Here is a 21,610-nt window from a genome sequence, read left to right as displayed (position 1 = left end):
TGGCTGGCGGGCACATACACATAACGCTATTTCTACGATGATCCACAAAAGCATTTTAACAAGTGCAATACATCTTACTAATAGTTTTCAGATAATTTGCAGAACTTGTAGATTTAGGTTTTTTTTTTGTGATAGATAAATATTAGTCATAAAAACACATTAAAGCAATATTGATGTAGTGTTTTGATTGCCATGGTAACGGATGAAACCTCAAAGCATACGTGTCAGTCCAGATTGAAACACACATGAATGCATACAAATGGAAAAAAATTAATGTTCGGAAGGTATGAAGCATTGAATTACTAAGAAATTCCCATGTCATACTGTTTTTTTTTGGTTCTTTTTTTTGTAAAGGCGAAGTGTTCGACTACCTCGTGGCTCATGGCAGAATGAAGGAGAAAGAAGCCAGAGCTAAGTTCAGACAGGTAAAAGACACATGTCCATCTGTCTGACTTTATGAGAGCTCAGCAAAGAATTTTATTTGGTCAGATTAAATTCAATTTATGTAAGAAAACCAACACACAACATCAATTTTCTCACTTCTAATTTTTTTTTCAGATTGTGTCAGCGGTTTACTACTGTCATCAGAGGAAGATTGTTCACAGAGACTTGAAGGTGATTATACAGTATTATTATAATAGAATTCATAAAAATGGTCCATATAAACTTTCTTTTAAGTCATTAATTTGAACGTCATGAACTGTAATGAAGTTTCACCAGCGACGTTCGGTTTAACGTGACCTTTTATGCGTTTTATGTGTTTTTCCTTATTTGTTGTCTCTTGCAGGCGGAAAACTTGCTACTAGATGCAGACTCCAACATTAAAATAGCTGACTTTGGCTTTAGTAACGAGTTCACTGCAGGCAGTAAACTTGACACCTTCTGCGGTTCCCCGCCCTACGCTGCCCCAGAACTCTTTCAGGGTAAGAAGTATGATGGTCCAGAGGTGGACATCTGGAGCCTGGGTGTCATCCTGTACACGCTGGTCAGTGGGTCGTTGCCCTTTGACGGACAGAACCTAAAGGTGGGTGACTTAATAAGTTTTAGTGTAAGGTCATGTAAGGTTACTGAAGGGGTTAGTGTATTTGATTCATTTCCATGCATTTCGGGGGAATAGAGAGGAAATCAACTTATATCTATTTTTATTATTGTAAAAAACAGTAATGTTGATGTAAAATCATATAGACATCCATCCATTTTCTACCAATCTCAGCTAACAACACTTAGAAATAAAAGTGTTAAGTAGAACCATATAAGGTTCGTTGGCTTGTCCTCATAGGAGAACCCGTTTTGGCTCCAGGTAGAACCTTTTTATAAAGGTTCCACCAGGAACCTTTTTAAAACCCTATATTCAGGAAAGGCGTTTTAGAGGGTTCTCTGGATCAAAATGGTTCTTACTGGAACCATTAGTGTTACCAAGAACCCTTGAAACAACCTTTTTTCAGGAAAGGGTTTTTCAGAAGCAAATGGTTCAAGGTAGAACCTCAGCCCTTGGAGAAGGACCCTTTTGGAACCCTTATTTCTAACCCCGGATTTCCACTGGACGCGGAACGGCAGCGGCGCGGTTCTGCTTCGTCCTCTGCCCGGCAGTGGCGCGGAGCCTTGGGAGCCGGCAGTATTCAAGGAAGATTGCGCGATAATCTCGAACGGACGCGAGTTCGCGAGATCCAGCGATAGACTGTGTGTATAAAGTAAACAACAACAACAACAGCTTCTTTTCATTCTCCGACGTGGAAGAACTGTTGATCTGGTGTCATAAATGATTTTATGTTTCTCCACTTCAGCAATCAGTCTCTAGTCGTACATTATGACTCTCAGAGACGCTCTGATTAATTGACTGTTTACCTGGCAGCAGCGCTGACGACGTAATGTTGATGTGAAGTTGTGACAGGCTATATGACCTGCGTATTGTGTTTTATTTTGAAAGGGGGGCGGAAATGTTTTACTTTGATTCTGTGTCGGACTTCCTGTCTTGTGCGATCTGCTTCGTTGAAATTTAAGAGGTTCAGCAGCGGCAACGGAAAAAATAGAACTGATTCCTATCGATAGCGCTGCGGCGCGGCGAGCCGCTTCTGGGACGCTGCTGAGACACGCCGCAGCGCGGCCGGTGGGAATGCTCTCATTGATTAGAATGGAAGCGATTTGCAACGGCCGTTCCGCGGCCGTTCCGCGTCCAGTGGAAATCCAGGGTAAGAGAGTAGGGAAATGGGCGGGGCACACTCTGGACACATCGCTAGTCCATCACAGGGCATTATAGTGCCATGTCCTGCTCTTTCATTGATTCAGAGTTCTTCTAGTTGAAACTCAGTGTATGAATGTGTGTTGTGTTCAGGAGCTGCGTGAGCGCGTTTTGAGGGGAAAATATCGGGTGCCTTTCTACATGTCCACAGACTGCGAGGGAATTCTGCGCCGTTTCCTGGTCCTCAATCCTGCCAAGCGTTGCTCACTGGAGGTGAGCACGAAACTTCACAAAAACACAAACATGAATCTAGAAATCCACTCGCATTTACCTCTACCCAAAGAAAAAAAAACATTTTTTTCCTTTACTGTATTTGTCAAGGCTTCTCTCCTGTTTTTTTTCTCCAGCAAATTATGAAAGATAAGTGGATAAATATCGGCTTTGATGGCGATGACCTGAAGCCCCACTCAGAGCCTGCAGAGGACATGAATGATAGCAGTCGCATTGGTAAGAAACGCAAACTTTTTATCAGTCATTTTTAATCAGAGATAATATTGTGGAAAAACAAAAATGGCAAAACATTTCTGTGAAATAAATGTTCGATTAATTTCTTTTTGCTCCAGATGTGATGGTTGGAATGGGCTTCACCAGAGAAGAGGTCAGAGATTCTCTGGTGAATCAGAAATACAATGAGGTCACTGCCACATACCTGCTGCTGGGACGCAAGAGTGAGGTGAGTGAAGCAACTTTTATAGTTTTTTTTTTTTTTTTTTTTACCTTTTATAGTCCAGCCATTCTCAACCTTGGGGTCCCGAGATGATTTCTGGGGGTTGCCAAATAATTTTTTGAAAAAACAAAACATTTAATGTAGCGTCCGATCAGACGTTCGAATGACGACGAGCGGTTGAGCCGAAAAAAGTACAAGGGATACACCAGCTTTTCACCACCTGACCGCCATCCTTTTTTTTTTGCACCTCATTTTTATTAGCGCTGCTTTGATGGTCAATATTGGACAGTACAGCCATGTTTTTGAGCTTAAAATTAATTAGTTACAGTGAAGAATAGTTTCCACCCCCGCAAAAAAAAAACTAGAATAAAATTTGACACTAAACCTCGACAGTCAACTCTCAAAATGCCGTGTAACTCCCGTCCCTAGTTATCGTTTCATTTCATTAAAAAGGAAAACAAAGTTTGCGTTATTTGTTTACATTTTAACCGGCTCAACTACCAGCAATACGATGGGATGTAGCGACAATTGTCGGTCTGTTACTCGCGTGAAAAGTTACCCTCTTGATGCTGCTGTATGTTTTTCAAAAAATCCAAAAGTTTTTCTAAATAAAAACGAATAGCTGAAGTGTGTAAGTGCTTGTCTGATATGTAAATGCGACGTAGCTAACGGTGCATTGATCCGCCGTTGTTTCAGCACCGCGGACAGTGCTTTATCCATCATACCCATCATGCGTTCACACCGGTGTGTGTGTGTGTGGGGATGGCGGGGGGGGCGGGGTCGCGGACAGCCGTGCGTGTTAAATTTGGGGTCGCGACTCAAAAAGGTTGAGAACCACTGTTATAGTCGGGTGAATTATGCAAATGACATTGTTACATAGTCATTATTCCGGCCGTATAGGCTCAGTATTTAAATAATTCTTTCCAGGACCTTTGGACTGTTTTTGTGATTGTTGTGACCAAAAATGTTGGTCACAAAAAGTTGAGTTTTGTTCTCATACAATATAAAAATCAAAGTGAAATCCCTGGCTGTGATGATTGTCCTGCAGCTCAATGTGTCTGAAAAGAGGAGAGAGAGAACAGCTGAAGGCTACATTGTATTATCCAATCCTGTGACCCACTTTTTGTCCCGACCCACTATTAGAGAAAAGCTGATCAATGATGACTGATGAAACAGCCTCTGTCATCATGACTTGCCTGCAGATAACTGGTCAAAGTTGCAGAAAAGTTGTGGTGATTGGCGTAATTTGTTGAATATGCAAATTCCTGGAGGTACTTTTCTTGGAAGGAAAGTTATGGCGAGATGAAGAGATATTGTTGTTCAGATTTAGAATAGATAAGGTTTGATTGGTGTCAGGGATTCTTATTAATTTACAGCTGAAAAAGGAGGAGAATATATTAGCTGCTTTTGACTGGTTGTGATATAAGTACATAGGTGAGGATTTAGGAGTTCTGCTCTGTAATCCATTCATATTGTTTCTATTTGTTGTCTGTATGTCTGGATCTCAGCCTGATGGCAGTGACTCTCGGACTGGCAGCACTCTAAGTCTAGCTCGAGTCCGGCCCGGCACCATCACCAACGGTACCAGCAAACACTCCACTTCCTCTTCCTCCTCCGCTGCACCGCCCTCCTCCACCGGTCATAAGGCGCAGCGCAGCGCCTCGACATACCATCGCCAGAGACGACATTCTGACTTCTGTAAGGCACATTTCACAGTGAGATTTAGTGTGTTTCGTCACTTTGTTAGTTTGTTTATAAAACCTTTAAATCTTCCTTCCTTCCTTCTCAGGCGGTCCAGCTGTTCCAGGGACGACGTACCCCAAACGGAGTCCCAGTGGCGTAGGTGAAGGTGCAGGGCTCAAAGAAGAGCGATTGCCAATCCGCAAACCAACCACCAATACTGTTGGCTCCCGTAGCATCCCGACCCCCTCTAGCCCCATGGTTAGCTCCGCTCACAACCCAAATAAGGCAGAGATACCTGACCGGCGCAAAGAAGTGAACTCAACCACAGTAAGTGCAACTATTCTGTGCATTTAATCCCCTATCAATTCAAATGTACAGATGGCACACACACACCCTCACAGTCCTCCTAATCCCATTTCCTCAGATTACAGCACACTGATGCCACACTGACACAGATAGTATGGAGCCTGCAAATGTTACCAAGCAAAGAGAAGCAGTAGTTGTTCAGTAACATTAGTGTCAGAGTCGATGGAAGTTATAGAGTTAAAACACAAAGTCAGATTAACCTGAAATTAACTCTTAAAATATTCTGTGCATTAGAATGTGTGATTGTCAGTTTTCAATTTGTGTCAAATGAATGACTTCCATGTATTAAAAAACTGTCCTTTCATGGTGTTATGAACCCGTAGAGTGAACTGTACGTAGTGTAAACAACAATCATTCACCACATGGAGGATATCCGGGACATCATTTATTCATGAGCACAATTCTTTCTCCAGAATAACATTCCTGCTAACGCCATGACTCGAAGAAACACGTACGTCTGTACAGACCGATCCGGCACCGACAGACACCCACTGCTGCAAAATGGCAAAGAAAACAGGTGAGATATGAGCACGTGTGTCTGTCTGTGTCTGTTGATTGTCTTACTGTATCATGTATGATGACAAAAATCCACACTCAAGGCTGTTGTGGGACATCTTTCACAGTTTTAGGGGATTCTTATTGTGAGCCGGAGCTTTGAGAGCACAGTAGTCCTCACAGCTCTGTACGTGTGCTGAATTTCTAAAGATAAATAAAAATATATCACATCAACTCACCAGTAAATCCACAAACACATATGGACAGCATGCACAATCCAAATAGAAAGGCCACTATTGAACCAGAATATAAACACCAGTTCTACCACAGTGCCAACCCCATTTCTTCTCATATTCATAGTTAATAGTTTGTATTTAAGTTTATGTTTAATGAGGTGCTGATTTGTAAAGACTGGTTCCACCTGCTTTTCTTTTGTTGCACAGCGCGTGACTCGGAGCATTTTATCTCCTCACGACGGGATGAAGGCTTTACACTGTGCAGGAGTGGGTTCATGTTTGTCTGAGCACGCTTGCTGTTGTTATGACAGATGGTTGTTCGCTTGTCATGGTCAGAGCAATAATTACCTGATTATCTGTGTTACTATGGTTAAACATATGAAGATCATGTGAAATATACAGGTTCTTGCATTAAAGAAGATTATTTCACTGTATTGATCCATGCTATGGAAATACAGTCATCTCAGGAGTTCTTTGTATGAGTGAAAAGTCAACATCATTAGTTTATCTCAACCGTCCAATCCAGTCTCTTTTCTCTTGTTCCTCTTTCTACATTTTCCCCCCATGTTCTCTTCATCTACCCCTCAGTTTCCTCTCTCTGCCTACTGCCTAAAATGTTTGGAAGGTTTGGGGGGTTAGCTGGTTCACACTGACATTAAACGATTTGGCTCCACATTGGCTGTGCTGCAACATAACCAATATAATGGTTCTGCCCCACTTGAACCCTGTGTGTGTGTGGGTGTTATCTGGAGCATTATGAAAATATGAAAATCAGCCTGAGGCCACCAGCCAGAAAGTCAGGGGTGGAGGTGTGTGTGTGTGTGTGTGTGTGTGTGTGTGTGTGTGTGTGTGTGTCTGTATGCATGCATGCAGAGGAATGACAACGTAAGGAGGAACAGATAGATCACACCTGAATGAGAAGCTCAGTGCAGAGAAAGAGAGAGCGTTTCACCTCAGTTTGTCAAAGATTAGAAAGAAAAACACTGGTGATCGTGACGTGAGGAGCAATTATTGCTCTTTCACGCTCTGGTTCACCGTGGTTTTTTACTTGTCTGACTGTAAGAGGTCTTCTTTGTACGTGTGACGTACGTCTTTACACACATACATTCTACATTAGCCAGGGGCGTATTAAAGCTGCATTATTTATCAGAAAACCTATTAAATCTGAACTTGGTTAAACTCAGTAGATTGATATACAAAAAAGTCCCCCCCTCTCTCTTCAGCAACTAACCTGCAGCACGTTTTTATCTGCTCAGTTCTTGCATCGTCTGATCAAAATGATTCCATCTATATTCTAACTATCCTTTGTTTTTCAGTACCTTATCCCACCGCCTCCCCCCCGCCTCGCCCTCCACCCACAGCATCGCTGGTGCCACTGGGGCCTCCTCTTCGTCCTCCACACCCACGTCCCGCCTCTCCCGGGGATCCACAATAAGAAGCACTTTCCATGGAGGCCAAATTCGGGACCGCCGGCCTCCCTCCCATGCTCCTCCAGCTTCCCCCACGCCATCCCACGATGCCAGCCCGCTGTCCCACACCAGGACCCGAGCCACAAGCAACCTGCTGAGCAAACTCACCTCTAAGTTGACTCGCAGGTAAGCGGAGAAGCTGGGAGAATAGTAGGCAATGATAGAATGGGACGTTTCTATATGGCCTCAGCTGATAGGTTTTCATAAAAGAGGTGAATAATGAAGAGGATGGAAGATAACTGATAAAAAAAATTGAGAAACTACAGATGATAAAGTTATACTTGTGGGTTTGTGGCTCATTCAGAACTTTGCAAGTATGTTCAAGGGTTGTTTGTGTTCTTGTACATTTTTGTCAAGTTATAGCCGGCCTTTAACTGGACAATGTAGCTCCTTTGCTAAAGTCTGTTCACGGGGATCATTAAGCAAACAGTGCTGCTTCTCACCGTCTCTTCCTTAACAAATACTAACCCACCAACCTTCTCTAACAATAAAGCTTTCCAGAAACCATGAGACTCTGTCCTTCTGAATCTCAGACCTGGGTCTAATTATGTTCAGACATTATTCTTTGTTGTCATAATTTGCCAGCAGCTATAGGATTTATGTCCATTGCACTACCTGCTACTGACAACGTGCCGTTAGATATCCGTCTGCACTGAGGTGCTGGATAGTTTGCGCGAGAGAACGTTTTCTTCTCTCGAGCTCCTGCTAAGGTGCAAAACAAACTTGGCTTTTCCAAAAGAATGGGAGCTGTCGAGCTGATTGGTTTCATAAATGTTACACCCAAAACAAACCCATGATTAATTAAGAGACTCAGTACAAATCTTTTGAAACTTGTGCCTGGCACAGCTGCCCCCCCTTTTTCCAACAAGCACAAGTGTATTGGTCCATGTCCTAAAAGCATTTGTGCCGTGTGCTTTAGACCATGAACTTATATGATTGAAATAGAGCCCAGAGTGGTCCTTTGGCAGTGGAAACCAGAAGCTTCAGTGGGTGGTGATGGGCTGGCTGCTGACCGCTTCTTTCCAAAGCTTGTGTCCATTTCTGTCCTGTCTCAATAAAACGATCACATCTGTGCAGTTGGACTTTTGTGAAGTTTTAGAATGTTTCTAATCCACATGTGTAACCTGTACTACTTTTGTTTCTGTCATGAAGACTCAACTGTATAATTTGGTGAAAACTAATAAAAGCCTGTTTGACCCAGGTCTGCTGGTCAGGAGACCTAAAGCCTGTCTTTCACAGTCGGTTCTTCTTGGCTGCTTATTGTTGCTTTTACCTCTTTGTTTGTTTGATTGTTTGGTTCTTTAACAAAGTTTTGCTTTTCCTTGCCAGTCATGTGCCAACTTTTGTCCCTTTTCTTGAACTACTGTACACTGTTTGATTTAATTCTATCTGCCTACCTCTACCTTTTTGCTTCTTCCTGTCCCTTCTCTGTTACGTTTACCCCTTCACTTGCTTTTTTTATATTTTTGTTCATTGTCTCTGACTCTCTGCTGTTATTTTACCATTCCTCTCATCCTCTCTTCATCTCCTTCTCTTCTTCCTCTTTGCTCCTATAGGGTCACTCTTGACCCTACTAAACGCCAGAGCTCAAACAAGTCCATGTCGGGCTGCACCCTCCCACAGGGGACAAAAACAGTTAGTAAGTCTTCCTTTCCCATGTTTTCTGGCTGCGTCTGTCTGTCTGTCTGTCTGTCTGTTTGTCTGTCTGTCTGTTGTCTGCCTGCCTGCCTGCTTGCCAGTGCACCGTTATCCCCTCTACTCCTCATTCACTGTGTGTTGAACGTTGGAGTTTTTTTGGTTATATATAAACGTTTGTCTGAGGTGAAGCTTCTCTACAGGCAGAAATTAAAATCACTGGTTGAGTTAAATACAGCCCGCAGATATCTCGCTCCAGGAAAACTGCAACTGTACTGGAACCGCCGTGAATTGGAAAAAGCTTTATTTCTCCACACTTTCCACATAAAATGTGTTTTCCAATAGTTTATCTATGTTTTTCCATCTAGAAGAGACTCAGAGATAGTTTATTGTTGTTTATTAATAGGAGAGGGGAAACTATCTATCACAGTATGTATAATTTAATATCATCACAATCATTTACAGTATATTGCAATATACATTTTTCTCTTAGTACCTACAGTACAAGCTTGTAGGGGCCGTGTTATGATCTTTGGTTGCTTCACTCAGTCAGCTGATGACTTAGATTTACCTGAAGTGTGGAGGCAAAATTTTCACAACCAGACATGAACCTGGACTGGGATTAGACTTAACACAGCCGTCCAGCTCCATCGTAAACACAGTTCTTTCTCCTCTTCGTGACATTTATGGCATCCCTATAAAACATTTATTACGCAAATTACGTCGATGTCGCAGATTGTGTCTATAAAATGTACAAATGAATTTCCACTTCTGTTTCTTCCTGTAGAGCAGCTTTATCTCTCCACTGTGCCTCTAATCAGCTGTCAGTCGGGTCTCTGTCTGTCTGTCCGTCCGTCTGTCTGTCTGTCTGTCTGTCTGTCTGTCTGCACTGCTTGTGTCTGGGCTTCATGCTCTACTTCTCATTAAAGGTCGTAGGGGGCGTAGCACCATGATCTGCTTCTCTCAGCACATAGAAGAGTGTTGGTTCTCTGGAATAACGGGGGAGGGCTTGGTTTGTTGTTTTTATTATAATACGTTTTAGATGCTTTCACGATTGTACAGCAGCAGATGTAAATGCAAGTCTCGCCTATAATGCGACCGCTTCCTATTCGCTGATGTAGATCTTGTTGAAATGAGTAGTCATGTAGACACACAGTGAGTTTTTAGGATAAACCCTATGAAGATGTGTTTGTTTGTTTGTGTTCCCTTGGGAATGTGGATTTATTGCAGCTTGACTGTACTAGTCTAGTCTGAGTCAAGTAATCATCACCATATGTTTGTCCGTGCTGTTAACACATCAGCGACACTGCACAAGGACTGTGTGATCTCTGGGAGCACAGGATACAAGACTAGCAGGAAGGGTTGGGTGGAGGGAGTTAAAATAAATCACTGGTATTGTTCATTATTGGATCTATTTTAATATATAGGCCAACAAATATTCCCCCTGTTTTCCCTAGTTGGCCAATTATGTATAATCTACAGAGTTTAAAATGTAGTTTTTGAAATCAATCCTTCAAATTCAGAATGTAGTGTAAGTACATGTACATGTTGTGACATTAGCTTTTACTCTGAAGCCACGATCTGTCGATGCCAGATGTCTTTCTGAAAAAGTTCGGAAATTGATAGCTCAAGAGGGGATTAGATTGCATAAGACAGTAAAAATAGTTATTTTACAATTGTTTTGTCAAGTATATTTGAAGGTTGCAGTTATTGTGTTTTTTTCATTGTCAAATAATCTCTCTGAAAGACGGAATGCTGTATTGGATTTGTTTGAAAATCCAGTCAAAGGGAACTCTTCCAACTCTGTTAAAGATATTCTGTTCATAGGAAATGTTCACATTATAACAACCAAACAGTTGATTCTTGACAAATGAGTGATATCAGGTCAGATTGTGTCAAACACTGCCCTTGAAAACTAGGCCTAGTTTAGTTTGGAAAGTCTCAGTGAACAATGCGAAGGTGTTGAGGAACATTAATCTGCATCATCGCAGTCTTGAACTTGTGACGGTCTGAGTTCTGCGCATGAGTCTGAGCCCTGTGTAAAGACAGATGCTTGTAAGAGACTCCTCAGACTACACCAGTCATCCAGACTGACCCTGCATCACTGCCGTTTTAAATCAGGATTAGTTATGTAACCAGGATTTATTCTTCTCTTAAACCAGGATCTTGCACAGCTCTCCCTCAAGATACAAACAGATTGTTTTGTTATCCTGCCAATGTTTCTGTCCGTCTCTCAGTTCTGCCGTTCTTCTTCTTTCCTTCCTTTCTTTCTCTCAGAGCCTCACTTTCAGCCTTTCCTGTCTCTCTCTGCTCTCAGACTTCAGACTTTATGCCTCACTGTCATACATAATGCTCAGTTCATAGACAGCCAGAGGCTCAAATTAAGTCAATCCACGACATAACTCTTTACTCTTCGTTTGACGAGCCCTTGGAAAAACACTCCCCACAGTTTTTCCTGTGTCATAGCTTTGTTTTGTTTATTTAAACAATATAATGGTGTCTATAGTGTAGAATAGAGTTGACTTTTTCCCAACACAGCTGCTGGAATTAGGTGAAGTTTTCTAGATATTTCTGAATGAGCACTGCTGCTCATGTCTATCTTAGTGAATTTCAGCATGGATTAGCAGTGATCTCTCCCTGCTCTTTCAGAAATGTGACGCAGTCAAAAACCTGAGTCAGTCTTAACATGTATTTAGATCTAATTAAAGCCGCTGTGCTGCAGCAGCTCCAGTGTCAGAGCCAGGGTGGTGATGGAGTACGTTTAATATACAGAAAGAAGAACATTTCACAATGAACTGTCACTGCTAGCTTGTCCAGGCCACCTCCAGTTCCAGGAATAGACACCAGGTTGCCAGGTTGGCTGGAAACAAAGCCCTTGGTTCACCCATTGAAAGGCAACAGTAGCCCCTAGTGACCATGACGTGGAAGTGCAGCTCAAACATAACACTGTCACGCCACAGCAGCCACGAGCTCACTTACTGTGTTTGTGTGTGACATTGTGAAGTTACTCTAGAAGTTATAGAGTTATTTATCAACGTAAGAATTTAAATTTGTCTGCAAAAGTACAAGTACAGTAAAGGTAGAACAAAAAGGCAGAACTACAACCAGAATCAGTTTATACACATGTGACATGTGCTGTGTCCTGGTTGTTTTTGTGTGTTTGTGTGTATGTATATACATATACACGCATTTGTATTTGTGTAACTCATGATTAGACACTGTTGTGACACACACTGTATTTGTTGTCTATCCAGACTTGCTCTGGAATCACCCCCCCCCCCCCCTCCTTTCACATGTGTTGATCCGTTTTCTTTTGTTTAGTTGATTAGCTTTCACTTTTCTGTGTTTCGCATCCACCCATTGTAATGAGTGTAGGTGGAAGACCCACCTTTGATTTAGATTTAGATTTAGTTTTAGACGCTCGCGGGTCATTAATGTAAATGTCTGTTAAATGAAAAGAGGGCGTGGTGGGAGGGGTTGGTGTGGGAACATTCTTGGCCGGTTGATCCCTAACAAACACACGTTTGTCTCCTTCTTGAGGGTCACAGACGAACCTGAGAGAATCAGCAGATCTCCGGTCACAAGGTGAGTAATGATTTACCACAATCATCTCATTATGTATCAACAGCTTTTTGTAAAGTTGGCAGAAAGCAGAAATACTTGGGTTTGTGTGTATATTAAGGATGATGTATTTATAAGGATTTGGATAAAGGAACTGTTTTCAGTCTGGTGTATGTACAAGACGATTATTATTTTTTTCCCCCCTGAAACAGTTTCTAAACACCAGACATCTTCATGAGGTCTCAGTGTTCTTTGTGAGCCACTGAAGGAACTGGTATACTGATCAGGCACAGATCCTGAAATTTAATTCCATTTTTTCCCCACCCACGTGGTGCAAACATGCAGAAATACACAAAGAACAAATTCGCTTTGGCACCTTTTAGTCATGAACCTACGTAAATAAAACAGGAAAAAAAATAAGCATGGTTCTCCATCCTGTGAAATTAACAGCCAACGACTGATCAACATCAATAAATAAATAAATAAATAGTAGTTTCTTTAAATGGTTAAAAACAGTAGTATCCAACTGCCCTCTGTTTGTTCCCACTATACCTTAAAGGTGCATTATTATAATAATAATAATAATAATGCATTATATTTGAATAAATCTAAAGCAACTGGTCATAAAATCCTCCTAATATGTCACAGAGACTCAGGAATAATGTTCATATAACAAACTGAACTCACCAACAACAACAGTACAGACAAAATATTTGCATTAAAAAAAATATTTTGCAGACTGCAAATCATGTTTATGTTTTGAAATCATGTTTTTGGCGTCATGTGGCGCCACCTACCGCCGTGTACCAATCATTGCAGTCAGTAGAGTCTCTGCTGCCGAGCAACCACGGGTTGCCAGTTACATCAGAAAAACGAATCCTAAAAGACCTCGGTATTTTGAATTTGAATGTAGTAACCGTTTTTGGCCACATTCTTACATATGGCACCTTTAAGTGAAGCAACAGTTGACTCTTTTTTTACGCAAAATAATCACTTTTCACACACGATATGTTTACATATAAGACAATTGGCACGTTCTCTAACATTAAATTAACCCCAAGCATGACATGTTTTCACATTTCTAAATGCTTAGTGAAGAAACCACAAATAAACAAATTCATCCATCAGGCCTTGTGAAACCAGTGGCCTGCAGATAACATCATCTGGCGAGCTGTAATGTATTCGTAATCGTGTTACAGTATTTCAGGGTTAGTATGAGGTCATCGGTGTGTTACTAAACCTCTTGTGTACTCTCTCTCAGCCTCAGCTTCTCCAGTCCGCAGGTAAACCAGGGTAACACTAGGTCACGCTGCTCCCTGTGGTAGATCATACTGCAATGTCTTTTTTAAATATATATAATAAATCTCATTATGTTGTTGTGTACACCCCCCTCTCCCCCCCTCCCCAAGCAGATTATGTTAGATTACATATGAAAAGTGAGACGTATTTAATCCCGGCACATAAACAGTTGTGTTGTGGTCTGTGTTCAAATGACCTTTGTAAATGCACTGTAGTATGGAAATAGACCAGTAGAATTCATCCTCAGTGGACACTGGTATGTGTATGTAGACATCCAGTGATGTGTGATATAGTATTGCTCTCTTTCTTCTAATCATTTACTCATGACTCATCTAATCTTTAATCTGGAAACATCACAAATGATCACCCAAATCAACCTTTTCCATTCCCTATTTTCCCCTTCCTTCCTTCCTTCCCTTCCCTCCTCATCCAGTCGCCATCTATCTGGGCATCAGAAAGCGGCCGAGCCCCGGACCCCCCGATGCGGATGGGATGTGAGGGTGCGGAGCGCCCGCGACCCGGCCGAGGTGGTGCTGGCGCTGCGTGAGGCGGCTCAGGGCTGCGGCTGCCAGGTCCACCTGGCCGGGCCTTTCCTCCTGTCCTGCACTCACGGAGCAGCCGGGACCCGGGTGGCCTTCGAGGCCGAGGTCTGCCAGCTGCCCAGCGGGCTGGGCCAGAGCAGCGGCGTGAGGTTCAAGCGCCTGTGGGGGGCACCGTTAGCCTTTAGAGATATTGCCACCAAAGTGTCCAAGGAGCTGGAGCTCTGAGGGCGACGGGAGGCGGGGCGGGATTCACGGCAGTCAGGAAGTGTTGATTGAAAAGTGAGAAGGAGGAGGAACAATGAATCACACACAGCATTGTCACCTCCTCTTCCTCCCTCAGCTCCACCTAATCTGATGAGGCCTAGCGACGCCTCGCCTCCTCCAAAGACCCTCTCCCTCTGATGCCACCAAATGCAGCCAAACATCGGATGCACAGACACCCTTCGACGACCATTGGCAGATTTTTCATGACCCTTGACCTCGGCGACGTCAGTCACTTATAACCCCGGCTTAAACATGTCCCCACCTCCACATTTACGTGAGTCCATGGAGTCAAACTCTCTTTTTCTTTTCTTGGATTTCCTATTGGCGATGATCAGGATGTTGGTGCTGAGAACGACGGAGACTGAAATGTGTTGGGTTTTTTTTTCTTGTACCACATTTGTCATCATTCCTTTTTAAAGAGCTGCTATTTCATTCTTTCTTCTTTTTTTCATTTTTTCAGTTTATTTTCTTTCTTTAAGACTCACATTGGGCAGATGTTTGACATCGCAAGGTTAAACGTCCTCTCTGCCGGTAAGCTGCCGCAAGATGCAGAACCCAGAATGAAATGAAACGTGAAAACCCAATTATTTATGCCCGGCTTAGTCCTAGGATTTGTTCATTGCTATATTTTGAACAAGACAGTCCAAAAATGTCTTATCATTATTATTATTATTATTACTACAATCTAATGTCTCACAATCTGGAATTACACAATTACACACAGTCTCAACTAGTGTAATTGTTCCAAAATGTAAACATTTAAAAATCAGAATCCATTATTATAGGATAATTTCCTTTTGAATGGAGGTTTATTCAAGTTAATGATTTGAACTCAATCACAAAAATATATATTCTTTAGCACATATCAAAAGTCATTTTTAGGTTTGAAAATCTAAATTTCTCATCAGATGCAGTTGGTGCATGTGATTACTGGTCAAATGGCATGGCTTTTTTTAAATCTGGTGTGATGGTTATTTATAACACTAATACTAAAAAAATGAAAAACGCAACAAGGCCAGGTCAGATAAAATAAAACAAATAAAAAAACTGTTTCACTTTGAAAATAAAATGATCTTCTTCTTCTCCCTGATATTCGAATGCCATCTCTTTCCTCTGGTGAAGTGCAAAACAGATTTAAAGCCAAGCATTAAGAGTTGAAACACTTTGATCTAGATTTGGCGCTTTTTAAAAATCTTTTGATAATACTAATATGTTGAAAATCATTTTGCACTTTTTTTTTTTGCTTTTTACTTTGTATCACATTGTTCTATTGTGACAGTGTTCTTCATTTTTATTTGATTACATTTTTTTTTTTTTTTAATCACATGGTTTCACACATTAAAAGTCCAGTTGTCCAGTTAAAGGTGCATTATGTAATAAATCTAAAGCAACTGGCCATAAAATCCTCCTAATATGTCACAGAGACTCAGGAATAATGTTCATATAACAAACTGAACTCACCAACAACAACAGTACAGACAAAATATTTGCATTAAAAATATATATTTTGCAGACTGCAAATCATGTTTATGTTTTGGAATGTGGCGCCACCTACCGCCATCACACCTACCACCGATCATTGCAGTCAGTAGAGTCTCAGCTGCCGAGCAACCACGGGTTGCCAGTTACGTCAGAAAACGAAAAACCTAAAAGACCTCTGTCTTTTGAATTTGAATGTAGTAACCGTTTTTGGCCACATTCTTACATATGGCACCTTTAAATAAAAAATTTAAAGGACACTAGACGCCTGTATTTTCATGAATGTACCTGTAATGGCCTCTTTGCATCGTTCACCCTCCAGAGAGCGAAACCAAATCTATGGCATTAAAGGTAAAAAAATCTGCTGATTTGATTTAATTCTGTCTGTACTGATGTCACAAAGTCGTAAAATAAAGGATCGACTGTTGATATTCGTATATTAACTGTAGATTTGTTCACCCTCTTGTCGACCAATCGGGCTGCAGCACTCATGACGGGTGCGTGACTGTTGACCAATCGGATGCCATTATTACTGCAGTACTGAGTGTACTGTGTACTTAAGACTGTTAATCAGACTTCTGTGTTATTGAAAAAGTATGCGAGGTGTGCAGCGGTGAGGCAGGACTATAACCTCCAGTTACTGTTTCTGTTAACTTCCTGTTCCGCACAGAACAAATCAACCACGATTCAGCAAAAAAAGAAAAGAAAAAAGTGTCCACCAAGTGCTTCGTTGACCATGTGTTATTGACACGGACTAGGTTGTTCTACTTAAGTCATTATCTTTTTTTTTTTTTTTTAAACCAAGCAAGTCAAACGTGTGCGTTTGCAAAGAACGCAGCACCACTACTGTGGGAGATTTAAAAGTATAATATTGCAACAGTGACGGCTGAAGGTGTGTACACGTTTATCTGTCTCACGTTCAGAGTTCCACCACCACTGTCTGAAAAATGTGAAGCTGTGATTAGGACTAGTTTTTGAAACTTGTGTTTGTGCGTACAACTGGGCCTCACTCTGTGAACCTGTCTCTACATACAGTTCAGGCCTTGCTTTGTATACTGTGTGTGTGTGTGTGCGTGTGTGTGTGTGAAGATGTCGCTGTTATCAACAACATTTAACTTATGGGGGTAAAAATGATAGAAACGATCGACCTGCAATCCTGCATGTCTCCAAGGAAACGATGTGTGACTCAAAATAAAGACTTTCTTTCTTAATTCATGTCTGTTGTTTTCACAGATATGTCTTTGATGTGTTACCCCATCCCTGAATTGTTGTGTGTCCATTGAAAAGTGGAGAGAAACTGTTGTTTCCCGTAAAAGAAAACATGAGAAATAAGGTCTGATTGTTACATGGGGCAGAGTTTAATTGTCCAGTCAATTTTTACAACCAAAAAAAAATACTTTTGGAGCGTCTACATAGCCACGACCAGACTATGCATGGATTGATCCCAGGATGTTACAAAGAAGATGGGTGTGAGAGATGATGAAAGAGTGAGAGTGTAACTCAGGAAGGTGAGTCAAAGAAAACGACAGGGAAGGAAAAAAGACGAGCGAGGTTAACAGGTGAGTAAGAAAGGAAGGAGTGGAGAGGAACGAGGAGTGTCTTCTTGACAGAAGTAAGCAGGAAGTAGCCAGTTTGTTCAGTCCTGTAAAGTAACTCAACAAGAAGGCTACCTGTTCATTTTCTTTTTTATGACGTATAAATAAAAATACAAACACAGACAGTCATTCAGTCACTGGTTGTCTGTCCACTTTACTTCTGGGCGGGGATCATGTCATCGATGGACTCTCCCTTCTCCAGCTTCTTCTCCATCTCAACCATCAGCTTGACACCGTCGACCACCAGCTGGACCTGGTCCACCTCGGAGGAGCCCAGACGGTCAGCGTTGGAGATGTCGAACACGCCGCCCACGGAGGCTGTGTCCACGCCACCTTTAGAGGGGGGGAAGAGAAGGGTAGATCCAGGAAGTCAGCACAGGCAGCGTGAGGGGGACAACAACTCTGAGACCGATCCACGATATTGACTTTGTTTTTTTCCGTACCTGTGCCGCGCTTCTGCAGACGCAGCCTGGTCAGGATCTCCTCGAACTTGGCGTGTGTGGCGAGCTTGGCGAGCTTGACGTGCACGCCGCCGCGCAGACCGGTTCCCAGGTTGGAGGGGCAGGTCAGCACGTAGCCCAGATGCTCGTTCCACATGAAACCATGGTTGTGCTTCTGGAAGATCGCCTCGATCTGTCCACCAAAAGGGTGAAATAAAGAAAGAGAAAGTGTTCAGTTTGAATACGATGTTTACGACTAAACCCAAACGTTTACGGGGGGAAAAAGAAACGAAATTGTAAACGCTTTACCTTCTGAAGGCCGACGCAGAAGCGTCTGAAGACCTCCTTCATGTTGCCTCCCTTCTGCATGGAGATGACACGCAGATGATCCTCCTCGTTCACCCACACCAGGAAGGACTTGCTCTCGTTGTGCCTGGGTTGGTGCAAAGATGTGTAACGATAATTTACAAATGTGACCCACAGGATGGCTCAAAAGACTCTGACAATGTGAATGATGTGTGACCCACTGAGCCGCACACAGTAGTAAAGCTTTTTTTTTTTCCCCAATGTGCACGTGTGCTCCTCACCAGATGCCTCTGCCGTCGGGCCAGTCACGGGCCATACCAGCGCAGGTCAGCAGGGGGGACACGGGCTTGTCAAACAGGAAGTGGTCAGCGATCAGCTGCTCCTGCTCGGCGTCGGTCATACCTTCCAGGGGGTAGTACTTTCCCTTGAACTCACCGTCCAGGCTGGCTAAGGCTGAGAGGAAAGACCAAAGGAAGGTCAGCTTCCAAACACTTAATACATGATATTTGTGCTGCTTGTAAAAAAAAAAAACAGTCAGATAATTAGAGCTGCAACTAACGATTACTTTGGTAATCGATTAATCGGTCGATTATTTTCTCGATGAATCGATGAATCGTTTAGTTCATAAAATGTCATAAAATGTTAAAAAACGTTGATCAGTGTTCGTCAAACCTGGAAATGACGATGTTCTTAAATGTCTCGTTTTTGTCCACAAACCAAAATGATTTAGTTTTAATGATTTCTTTGTTATGTGGAGCAAAAGAAACCAAGAAAATATTCACATTTAAGAAGCTGAAACAATCAGAAATCTGGTTTTAATCATGAAAAAAGCTTCAACCCGATTATCGATTATCAAAATAGTAATCGATTAATAATCGATTCATCGATTGACCGTTTCAGCTCTACGGATAATTACCCTCAATGGAAAGCTTCTCAATGGCTCTGCGCTCGCCACGGCTGTTGTGGGGGGGCAGGGTGAATCCCTTGATGCTGCGGCCAGTACGGACACGGCTGGACATCACATAGTTGGGGTCCAGGTCGTCACCGCCCTGAAAGAATAGGAAAAACACAACGTATTCAGTAAAACGACTGTGTCCGTTTATGTTTCTTCTATCTGTCAAATCTAAAATGTGCATAAAATCAGGCTGATAGATAGAGAACCACCTTGGGAGAAGCCCTTATTTTATACTAAACCTAACACAAAACAGTGGCTACATTACACACAATAATGAAGATGCATCATTGTGTGTAATATCGCCATTGTTTTAAACTCTGCTTTAGAAAAACCTGCAGTCAACACAAGACTTGCATTGTGGGTAAACTGACCGCGATCATGCACGTGTACTCTCCTAACCTTCAGGTGCTCGAAGTTCAGGTCGGTCTTGTGCTTGTCGGTGGGTTTGTATCCACTGTGACGGTCGGAGATGATGGGGTCCAACAGCTCCTTGAAGTACTCGTAGGACTCCTCGTCACCAGCAACGCAGCCGACGGTCATGATGAAGGGGTGACCTAACGAAAAAAAGGCAAAAGAGTTATGCACTTGTTATTTGAGGTCTCTCCAACTCGCGTGGTCTACTAATCTCTATGCCGATGACGCTCTTATGTTCTTACCAGGGTTGTCGACACCAGTCTGGATGACGTCATCCACGGTGAAGCCACTGGGGGTGGATTTGCCCCTCAGTTTGCCATAGATGTCCTTGGTCAGCACCTGCAGCAGACGACACAGGTACGGGTCAGATGACGTCACAGTCACGCGACTCCATTCTTTGTCGAGGTAAAAATGTAGTGCAGGGATCGAAATGACGTCTGATGCTAAATGTCACTGTGCAGGTTTGGGTGTGTGTGCGCAGTGATGAGGAGGCAACACGTGAGTTCGGATTCCTACCTTGGCCATGTGGTTGTTGTGGAGGGAGAGGTCGGGGAACTCCTCGTCCACGGAGAACTTCATTTTGAGGTCGTTGTGACAGTTCTTTGCCATGGCTGCGATTCTTACTCCGTCTGAGAAAAGGGCAACAAACAGACACCGCGTAGAGTTATTTAATAGCAGAGGAGAACTGTGACTTTTTTTTTTTTTAAAAGAACAAAATATATTTTTCTCATCAGACGTCAACATAGGGTTAATTAAGCCTGATGAGTACCATTTTTCTTATCTGGCACTTCACCAAGTTTTTCAAAGAGTCTGTCTATGAGTCTTCTGGTGAAGAGGAGACACCGTTTTCTCATTTTCTATCTTTCTTTCTTTCTTTCTTTCTTTCTTTTGGCCATCACTACATGTGTCTCTGTCTGACCCTCTGCCTTAACCCCACCCCCAACCCACCTTCACACCACCGTTTATAAATAGTGTAACTGTGCCCCTCACTTTGCACGGAGTCTTTAGCAGATCATGGTGAATTATTCTCTCTTAAGCTCTGGACAATATTAAATATAGTGTGGTTACTGTTTCTACGAGGAGCAAACAATAAGAAAAACATGCATTTACATGACTACATTTTTTTTTAATAACATGTTTCTATTAATTCCTTGACAAAAAAGGGAATCATTTTTTTATATATATTCTCACACAGATAAATTCAGAGCTTCGCGATCCTTTACCTAAAGTCAAATTAAGACAAAATGTCTAAGTGCTGGAAACTGGAATCCACAGAGCTGCAGCTGCAGAATAGATTTGTGGGGTCAGGAATAGCTTTACGACCCCACAGCCATCATTCTTTACATGTGCGCTGCACTGAAAGGTCAACGCTTGCATGGCTAACAGATGGCTCCGCACGTCTCATGTCTCAAATGAAGTGAACTATTCACTAAGCGACACCTCGAAACCTTTCCCTGCTAACGTCAGCAACAGCTGAGTGACATTGACGCTGCCCGTTTACTACAGCGGACAGGTGCCACCCACGTCCAAGAAACCAAGAAACAAGATTCAGTGTCTTTCAAAAGAAGAAGAAGAAAAAAGCAAGATACAGAGTTGAGTTCACTGATGGTAAAACGATCAAAGTAGTTTCCATATGAAGAAGAAGAAAAAAAAACGTGCAAAGCTTTAGAGGAATCCAAGACAAAAAATGCTATGATGAAATCTGTATGACAGATATTTGGTAGAAAATGTTTCCCCTTCTTAGAGCATATTTTTTTTTGTTCATGAGGTTTTGTCATGGATGATTTTGTCCATACTGCATGTCAAGAACGCACCATAATCAAGATACTTGTTCGCTTTTTTTACCTGCTTAGGAGAAAAGAAAGAGGTAACAGATCCCGGGATCAGATCCTGTCCACCAAATGTAAGGGTTGCCCGACTTTGTCAGGTGGTGGACTTTAGTATTTATACCACAACCCGTGTCCC

At 42.3% G+C, this 21,610-nt stretch overlaps 2 protein-coding genes across 2 annotated transcripts in view; one reads left to right on the top strand and one right to left on the bottom strand.

The window, feature by feature from the left end:
• mark4b (MAP/microtubule affinity-regulating kinase 4b) overlaps positions 1-14,417 on the top strand; it is a gene marked incomplete at its 3' end in the record, with an annotated part of 41,112 nt that extends 26,695 nt beyond the window's left edge. Inside the window, exons 6-17 of the mRNA XM_083886252.1 lie at positions 355-425; positions 559-615; positions 788-1,024; positions 2,333-2,452; positions 2,587-2,686; positions 2,803-2,912; positions 4,415-4,604; positions 4,696-4,916; positions 5,369-5,472; positions 7,003-7,281; positions 12,331-12,375; positions 14,084-14,417. Of these exons, the coding sequence (XP_083742378.1) occupies positions 355-425; positions 559-615; positions 788-1,024; positions 2,333-2,452; positions 2,587-2,686; positions 2,803-2,912; positions 4,415-4,604; positions 4,696-4,916; positions 5,369-5,472; positions 7,003-7,281; positions 12,331-12,375; positions 14,084-14,417 (1,868 nt within the window). The remainder of the gene's footprint in view (positions 1-354; positions 426-558; positions 616-787; positions 1,025-2,332; positions 2,453-2,586; positions 2,687-2,802; positions 2,913-4,414; positions 4,605-4,695; positions 4,917-5,368; positions 5,473-7,002; positions 7,282-12,330; positions 12,376-14,083) is intronic.
• Positions 14,418-17,269: 2,852 nt separating this feature from the next.
• ckmb (creatine kinase, muscle b) lies at positions 17,270-21,610 on the bottom strand. The gene is made up of 9 exons (XM_083886290.1): positions 21,491-21,610; positions 20,162-20,274; positions 19,888-19,984; positions 19,631-19,785; positions 19,193-19,325; positions 18,558-18,729; positions 18,280-18,403; positions 17,974-18,163; positions 17,270-17,863 (listed from the first exon to the last, which is right to left on the bottom strand). Exons 2-9 carry the CDS (start codon positions 20,252-20,254, stop codon positions 17,685-17,687), a joined length of 1,143 nt encoding a protein of 380 aa, XP_083742416.1. The 5' UTR covers positions 20,255-20,274; positions 21,491-21,610; the 3' UTR covers positions 17,270-17,684.

The sequence above is a fragment of the Microchirus variegatus genome (assembly GCF_963457635.1).
Source record: "Microchirus variegatus genome assembly, chromosome: 3".
In the NCBI taxonomy this organism is placed as follows: domain Eukaryota; kingdom Metazoa; phylum Chordata; class Actinopteri; order Pleuronectiformes; family Soleidae; genus Microchirus; species Microchirus variegatus.
Note: the sequence above shows the minus strand (reverse complement) of the source record. Positions and strands in the feature narration are given on the sequence as shown.

Bases quoted from the DNA above. Each gene is read 5' to 3' on its own strand.
- ckmb (XM_083886290.1), bottom strand. From the start codon at position 20,254: ATGGCAAAGAACTGTCACAACGACCTCAAAATGAAGTTCTCCGTGGAC. The intron at 18,404-18,557 runs GTGAGGAGCACA...GCACCAACCCAG, and splicing joins CCCGACGGCAGAGGCATCTG to GCACAACGAGAGCAAGTCCT. The intron at 18,164-18,279 runs GTAAAGCGTTTA...TTTGGTGGACAG, and splicing joins TCTGCGTCGGCCTTCAGAAG to ATCGAGGCGATCTTCCAGAA.